The sequence below is a fragment of the Thunnus maccoyii genome, chromosome 4 (genome assembly GCF_910596095.1).
Source record: "Thunnus maccoyii chromosome 4, fThuMac1.1, whole genome shotgun sequence".
In the NCBI taxonomy this organism is placed as follows: Eukaryota; Metazoa; Chordata; class Actinopteri; order Scombriformes; family Scombridae; genus Thunnus; species Thunnus maccoyii.
This window is the reverse complement of record NC_056536.1, coordinates 28,860,198-28,868,636: the sequence shown is the minus strand read 5'-3', so window position 1 is coordinate 28,868,636 and position 8,439 is coordinate 28,860,198. Positions and strand designations below refer to the sequence as shown.

At 38.4% G+C, this 8,439-nt stretch overlaps 1 protein-coding gene across 1 annotated transcript; it reads right to left on the bottom strand.

The window, feature by feature from the left end:
* Positions 1-3,413: 3,413 nt before the first annotated feature.
* fitm2 (fat storage inducing transmembrane protein 2) lies at positions 3,414-7,984 on the bottom strand. Its single transcript, XM_042409265.1, has 2 exons — positions 7,775-7,984; positions 3,414-5,231 (listed from the first exon to the last, which is right to left on the bottom strand). Exons 1-2 carry the CDS (start codon positions 7,945-7,947, stop codon positions 4,622-4,624), a joined length of 783 nt encoding a protein of 260 aa, XP_042265199.1. The 5' UTR covers positions 7,948-7,984; the 3' UTR covers positions 3,414-4,621.
* Between the last annotated feature and the right edge of the window lie 455 nt (positions 7,985-8,439).

The window sequence follows — 8,439 nt, the reverse complement described above, 5'->3', positions numbered from 1 at the left end:
CCAGATGACACTAGCAGTATGATTTTAAGGATGGCAACGTCAGCCTGTCGATCCAGACTGATATGAGAACTATTGCCGTGACATTAAGTAGAAACATTCATGTCTATCAGGATAAAGTGGAGTAACTTTGGTGATCCTCTGACTTTTCCTCCAGCAGCATCATCAGGTCAAAATTTCAACTTTGTCCAACACTTTGGAGTAATTATGACCAAATACTTACAGAACTAATGACATCAGCTTTTACTTTATGTTTAGTGGTGATGTATAACACATTAAACTAAGATAGTTAACAGGCTTTATGCTAAGATAAGATAATCCCCTGCTTTCTCTAGTTTAATATTTTTCATAGAGACATGAGAGTGGTATCAATCCTCTCATCTAACGCTCATCAAGAAAGTGAATAAGCTCCATTTCCCGAAATGTCAAACTATTCCTTCAATTAAATGTACACCCAATACACAAAAAACACACACAGACACACACAGAGACACACATGTGCGCTCAGAGTCAGTTTATTTAGAGCACCAGAGATTACACAGCACACAGTGGTCCACTGTCACACTCTTTGTCGCTGAGCAGGAGTTCAGATGTTATAAAACTTGGGTGTAGGGCTGGGCGATAGTGACAAAATCTAAATATCACCAAATATTCTTCACCAAATACCTCCATATTGATATTGCGACCATATACTATTGGTGCTTTCACAGAATATTTACACAATGAGATTTTTGATTATCAGTAATGTGGATATAAAGTGGGTAAAAGCAAATAATAGAACAGCTAGAACAGTCTGGCGAGTTCAGAAAATTACATCCAATTACTGTAATACACCCTTTAAAACCAGGAACACTTACGCCATATCAAGATCTAAGACGATATCGATATATAATATTGATATGTCGCCCAGCCCTACTTGGGTGTTTGAAAAGTTACACTTGGCTGAACTGGTAGGAATATTGTAAATTCTGCATCTATGACACAGCAGTGTTGCGTTAGGTTTAGATTGTATATTTCATTGCATGGGTAACTTTCTTATTGTGTTTCGTGACAGGGTGGACACTGGGGATTTTGTGTTGCCCAGAAGCAGAATTTACGATCACTACTGAACATCAAAACCACAAATTTCTAAATGTTGTGTTGCTGAGTGTAACCTCTGAATCACCCGCACGACCCCCCCCCCCCCCTCCCCACCTCAGCAATACTGAGCAAGAAAATCACTGGATTTTACTGCTGCTTTCTTTCTTTTCTTTCTCACCGACTCCACCTGACAGATGCAAGATTGTTTTTACAGATAGATATTTTGAATTTGTCTTTTATTTTCACCGTGTTGAATTTTTAAGGAGCTCCAAAAAAAAAAGGGTTAATAAGGGGGAAACGGGGTGAGGAATAGCTGACTCATCTGAAGGCTAAATGAGTATGACGAGGGAAAAAAAAAACAGCCCCCCCCCCCCTCCTCCTCCTCTCTCTCAGCTAGCCTTGGCAGCGGTCTCGTTGTTTGTTTCTCGCTCCACACTTTGTTCACCCTTAATAGGAGCCTTTGTGCTTTTTAAGTCAGACCTCCAGGGTTTAACATGTTTTAATTCTGCTCCTAAACCGTGCGGCTCTTTAGGTTTAACTCATTATTTATGTGAAGTACCGGCTGGAGTTGTAAGCTTCTTTTAGTTTTATGGCTGGTTATACAGACATTCTTGCAGTACGGTGTTCCTTTCTGTGAGTAAAGGGGGGGGATAACTGTACAGCTCAAGCCTTGGATAATGAACACAGCGATTAATGCAAGTTTTTCAGTTAGAGAGACGGGACGCCTGCTGTTTCCTCCTGCTACAGAAACTCATCTCTGCGGGCGGTGATTAGTGGCACGCTGCAGCTGTGGTAGAAAAATATTGAACCAAAGACGATCGATGCTCCTTTAACGGCGGCGTGTCCTTGCTGTGTCATATCTGATAATTAAAACTGATTTTCATTAAGATAATTCCTCTTGAAGTCTTAGAAGCCGTAGTTCATTGTGTCCAGTTTCATATTTGATATGGAGAGTGCAGTATAGCCATACAGATTTAAACTGCTTGAAATTAATCCTTTACACCTGAGAGAAAAAAAGATATTTGAGATCAACAGGGAGGGTTTTTAAGTTTCAAACTGTTCTTGCATGAGCAGCAGTGATGTAAATGGCACAAAAGAGAAGATTAAAAAATAAATATTACATTTTTTTCAAGTCTGGAAGTTATCAAGAAGTGTTAAAGTGCTATTTCCTGATGTGATTTTAATCATAGAATTAGCTTAACTGTGTCGACATTTCTTATTTATGTTAACTTTCAGACGCTCAAACGTTCACTTGTTTTGTTCATTAACAAACAGCAGAGGACACTGTGGGGGGGAGGGGGGGTTAAACGTCAAGAAACGTCATAACCAGCCAATCATTGTGAACGCTCGGTATCTTCCGATTACTTCAAGACGACTTGTTCCGACTCCACTGCTTCTTCTGACTGAAGTCATGCTGCCTGAGGGGCTGGATCTGTACCTCTTGGATCACACAAAGAGTTCAAGTCGAGAAATCCTAGTTGTGATTTGTGGCCATTATATTTCACTATAGTATTTTTTTATTTTTTACTTTTTATTTTTTATATTTCTATATATGCATTTATTTATGGTGCTTTTTATGATGTTTGTTCATAAGCCTTAATTTATTCAGTTGCCATCAATGACAAATAAATTATGAAAATGGAATATACTGATTCTGGTTCTTATTTTGGCAAAAATGTAGAGCTTGTGATTTGTATTTGACATGTCATGAAAATGCACACATCATTGCTAGAAAATGGTTATTTACTTGGGACATGTTATTTTTTTGTCAACAAATCCCTTGAAAAGACCAAAACCAATGTGTTAATCTGTCTCTAAATACTTTGACCTCCATTGAATCCTACTGAGGACGGATCACAAATATATAGTTTCAAATATAAGTAATTTCCATCAACAGCTGGGTATTGTAGTTTTTAGCAAACCTGACTAAAACAGGAGTAAATAGCTGTTGGGAACTATTTTCACCTGCAGATTAATACACATTTGGTAATCTAGCACAGAGCTCCAACGATTAGTCGATTAATTGATTGAAAAGCTAAACTTCATTGGTTCCAGCCTCTTAAATGTGAGTATTTTCTGGTTTCTTTAGTCTCCTGTTATAGTAAACTGAATATCTTTGGGTTGTGGACTGTTGGTCGGGACAAAACAAAGACATTTTGGGTTGCATATTGGGCTTTGGGAAATGGTGAACGCCATTTTTCACAATTTTCAGACATGGTTTTGATTAATCGATAATGAAAACAATTGTTAGTTGCAGCTCTTATTTCATGGTTCATATGGCAGCAGCAAGACGGTGTATGTGGCATCGACTCAAAGTAAACAACAGCACCCACGTATATAATTTGTGTTTTTATTCATTTCGGACAACAGTGCAGCTCTATGTCACAGAGGAATAGGCTACCATATAAATATATATATATATATATATGCATATATAAGGCTTTGACAATACTTGTTAGTGAGCTTTTAGACCAGAAAATACACAAAGGTGCTGTGTTTGGAGAGGGATGATATGATCAGGAAAGTCCGGTTTGAGCAACAGATCCATGGGTTTAAAGGCTTATCAGTCTACCAGGAATGTGTTGCTTGTTGAACATGTTTGCTCATCAGATGATGCTGCATTGTTACTGTGGACAACTCTACATTTTTTGGGGTAGAAATCCTCCCCATTGGCACCCCCAAAGCATCTGAATGCAGCCTCAAAAAGGATAAATTCAATTCTGGTCTTTTCATAGAATGAGTATTGAATATTTCCAGGTTTGTCCTATTAGGCATGAATAATAAATAATAATAATAATAATAATAATAATAATAATAATAATAATAATAATAATTTGCACTTGCAGGGTTGTCCTACTACTGGAGTGCGTGTATGACGAGAAATTATAAATATTTATATATCTGCTATTCTTAATCAAACTCTACATCCTCTGAGAAAACTTAACATTGTGTTGCTGCTAAGTCACAATAACCCCAAACCACATATGATTAAAAAAATGGACAGCTCATTAAAATCTGGTAAAACGCAGGTCTGCTGCAGTTACAGTGTCGGATCTGACTTTGTTCTGAAGGTTTTTTTTAGATTCTATAAAAACAGAGTATCTACTGCACATTGGCCTGTAAAAATACACATCATCGTCAACCAGTGCTTCGCGACTGGAGCTGTAAACATTCTCAAGTATTCCCACTCACACATCTAAAATCTGTGATTATTCATCCACATTAAAGTAAATCATTTCAAGGCAACAAATTATGAGACGAACAATGGTGTAGCATGCGAGCTGCACAGCCGGACAGCAGAGCAACATTTAGCTTTTATCTCATATTACCAAGAGTCATTTTGGGAACAGCAGCTGCCAAACACTGTGGACGAACCGCACGCCACTTATCCTGAACAAAATGACCTTTCTACAAGGAGGGAATAACTTAAAATAGCACAGGCAGCTTGGATCCAGAGACCAATAAGTAACACAAGTGTAGTGTGTTGTTTTGGGGAAGGCTGCAACAATGGCTACAATGTCGCGTAGGAAAGTATGACGACAGCCTATTCGTGTAGTTTCTGTTCTTGTAGATGGCGCTGAGGCGGGAGTCCAGGAGACAAAGGTTTTAGATACCAAACCCGATATGTCAGAAACCACCCTAACAGGCCACATATGGTCCCGAGCAACTTGTGAGACATGTCGTGGAAGTAAACAGAGGTGCAGGCAAACATCCACACCCATATAATCACTATCAGATTCAAGGCCACGTACAGCAGGTTGAGGACCATCTTTGGCAGCGCGGACAGACTGGCTGTCTTCAGGAACGCCATCGGAGCCGTTTCCTCCATGATGAAGAGAGCGGAGTAGGCCAGGATGAAGGAGTGTCCTGAGATGTCGTAGCCTTGCCACCGGAAGCCGGCGTGCCTGCAGCTGGCTTTGGATGTGAGCTCCTTCTTGATGACATCCATGGCGTCAGTTTCAAAACAGGAGCCGGTTATGTCTTCGATGTAGAAGAAGGCCCCTGTGCAGACGTACCACACCGCTGTAGCCACCACGAGAGACAGCAACCGCCGACTGAGGAAGACCACGCTCCTGCTGAAGGAGGAGTTGGAGAGGAGGAGGAAGGGTGTCAGCAGCAGCAAGGTCCATCCCCAGGACAATTTGACAAAGTACCTGCAATTAAAACAATATGCGTTATTCAAGCTTATTCATGCTTTTATTTATCAGCTCATCTGCACTCTGATGTTTCAGATATGAGGCCATTCTGTTAATTTTACTAGAAATCTTCAAATGAATCACCTGAAAAGAAAATATGTTGTACAAGAGAAAAAGAGGCAGTCTACAGCCCTAAAGTCAAAGCTAAAAATATTTCATCGATCCAACTTTTTTTTTTCTTGCATAGAATATTTAACTGGAGTAGTAACACCTGCGGTTTCTGTGATACAGAGACAGCAATGAGACTGTGGAACTTCTTTTCAGAGCTATTGATGAAGGAGAAAATTGCAGATTTTGTGTAAATAACTACATTTTATTCGGTAAACATTTACTTCAAGGATGTAAACGCTTTCGCTGAATGACAGTCACTGCAACTGAAAGTGACATTAATGGGCTAACTCTTTTGATTTAGCTCAAATGCTAAGCCTACAGTAGCACAAGTTGAGAAGAGTCAAAGTCAGCGTCAGACGCGCGTTATACAGCAGTATTACCTCAGGTTTGCTGACATTAGCAACCACAAGCTACTGCTCATATAAGACCAAGTCAAGCTGTAGTCTCTGATAAGGAAGGGTGTGTTTTATTACTTATGACTTTCATTGGTTAGAGGAAGAATGTGTTTCTTTCTGTATTTCTTCGGTAAAGACATTACATAATCTCATTTTAAGCCCCAAATTATAAATGGAAGACGGCACTAATCTCTTTGTAGGTCTTCTTCAGTGTATGAAAGTCAAACATGCTCTGATACTTCTCTCTTTACTGGACTAACTTCTGCTGATTGGAAAAAGAACCAAGAACCCATCTTATTGTGATTTTATTATTATGCATTTGTTATCTTTTTTGTTTTGAATTGAATTATTGAATGATTTAAGTAATGTACAGCGGCACTGCCACTTAAAAAAAACAAAAAACACACATATAAATGACAAAGACAAGCAAATGAAGGAAATAACTTTGACAATTTGACAACATGAACAGCATGCAAAGTAGGAAAACACAAATGAATACTTCATCCAACTCATTTCCATTGTGTTGTGTGCGAACATGCAGCCTTTATGTATATATTGCGTTTTCTGTATTTGCAGGACGTTTCTATATTGGTTCAAATTTATTTTCTATTTCTATTGAATTTTCTAAACTAAATGCTGCACATGAGATGTAAAACTGACAAAGTTGTTTTCTTCATTTGTTCATACGTTACTTAAATAGTTCAATAATTCAGTTTGAAAGAAAACAAAAACAAATTCCTGGTAGATTACTTGGGAACATTTTGGTAACTGATAAGCCTTTAAACTCATGGATCTGTTACTCAAACTGGATCATATTTCATTATCACACTGGTACCTGACGCAGTTTGTCCCCCACCCAAACCAACACCGCCCCTTTATGTATTTTTTAATCTAAATACTCACTAACGAGTATTGTCAAGTACTGCTAAAGCCTGATATAGAGTAGAGTATTCCTCTCCGCCATAGAGCTGCACTGTTGCCCAAAAACTCATAAAAACACATAAATGTTTGCTTAAGTTGCAGCGGGTTGAGCATTACTACTTAAATAATTCAATAATTCAGTTCAAAATAAAAAAAGATAACATATGTTTAATAATAAAATCACAATAAGATTTTATTTAATTAAAAGTTCTTTTTTCAATTAACAGAAGTTAGTCTAGTAAAGACTATTAGAGCCTAGTAAAGTATTTTTGACCTTAAACACTGAAGAAGACCTACAAATAGATTAGTGCCTTCTTCCATTTATAATTTGGGTGTTAAAATGAGACTTTGTTATGACATAATTTTACAGAAGAAATAACATATTCTTCCTCTAACAAATGAAGAGTTGAAATCATGAGTAATAAAACACCAACATCAGGCCAAGTCAAGCTGTATGAGGTCTGATATATGACTCGGTCTGATATGAGCAGTAGCTTGTAGTTGCTAATGTCAGCAAACCTGAGGTAATACTGCTGTATAACATATCCCTCTGTGCCAAAGAGCTCCACTGTTGTCCAAAAGCTAATTAAAAAACACACAGAAATGTTTTCTTAAGTTGCAGTGTGTTGAGCTTTCAGGGCCACCATACGTTACTTAAATAATTCAATAATTCAGTTAAAAAAAAACACAAAAATGCTTAATCACGAAATGAAGACAAGTTTATATTTAGGTTTGATTTAATTAAGGGTTATTTCTCAATCAACAAAAGTGCATTTGATGTTTTAAATGTGTTTACTTGAATGCTGTCAGCACAGCAAACAGCTACAAAGCTAACTGTTTACTTCTGACCTACTTACATCTCTTCAGCGTTGCTACATTACATTACAACATTACAACATCCATTACAACACAGTCAGAAATATTTAGGAGCAACTCCTGACTGTACTTTCACCTTTCTGTCATCAGAAGTCACCTGACAGTCGGCGACAGGTGTCCTGATGAGCTTCAACCGCCCGTTTCTGTTATCAGACCTCAGCTAGCTAACAACATGCTAGCACGCTGGAAGCTACTTACACGTTCAAGGCATTTTTGCTGCTGCTGAAATATGTCTGCGGGACGAGCTCCAGCTGTTTCACAACTGATCCAATGACTGAAATGAGTAAAAAAATCCAGGGAAAATTTTGTCGGACGGCTGGTATCCTCCAAAGTGTCACCAGCTTTTCCACAATGACATCTAAAGTTGCCATGTTGACGCCTTCTTCTTCGTGTTCTTCTTTTTTGGTGGTGATTGGCATCCAAAAAGTTGCATTACCGCCACCTACTGGATTTAAACTAAACTCTCCACTGACTAAATAAAATAATAATAATAACCTCATCCCACCCATTTCCCGCTATGCTATGAATTCTCTATTTTTCAGCTGTTTGAGAGAAATGAAAAGCTTCTCTCAACAGCTGCTGCATACCCTCTCCAGAAACTCAAACGACAGCCAGAATTCTCCTTGCTGCATCTACAATTATGTCAATTTTCTCAGATTTTTGCCAAAAAGGCCACAAACTTCACCTCACAAAAGCAAAACTCATCATGCTCCCTTAGCTTCTTGTCCCACATCGTAACATCTACTTCCTCATGCTTACGTCTCTTCTCAGCCCTGATTATTTCTGCTTCCTTTACTCTCTTTGGACAATAAGCCTCCCATGCTGCATGACTCCCTTTGCCGGGAAGACACTCTGGATCTTTC

Bases quoted from the DNA above. Each gene is read 5' to 3' on its own strand.
- fitm2 (XM_042409265.1), bottom strand. From the start codon at position 7,947: ATGGCAACTTTAGATGTCATTGTGGAAAAGCTGGTGACACTTTGGAGG. The intron at 5,232-7,774 runs GTAAGTAGCTTC...TTTTAATTGCAG, and splicing joins AGCAAAAATGCCTTGAACGT to GTACTTTGTCAAATTGTCCT.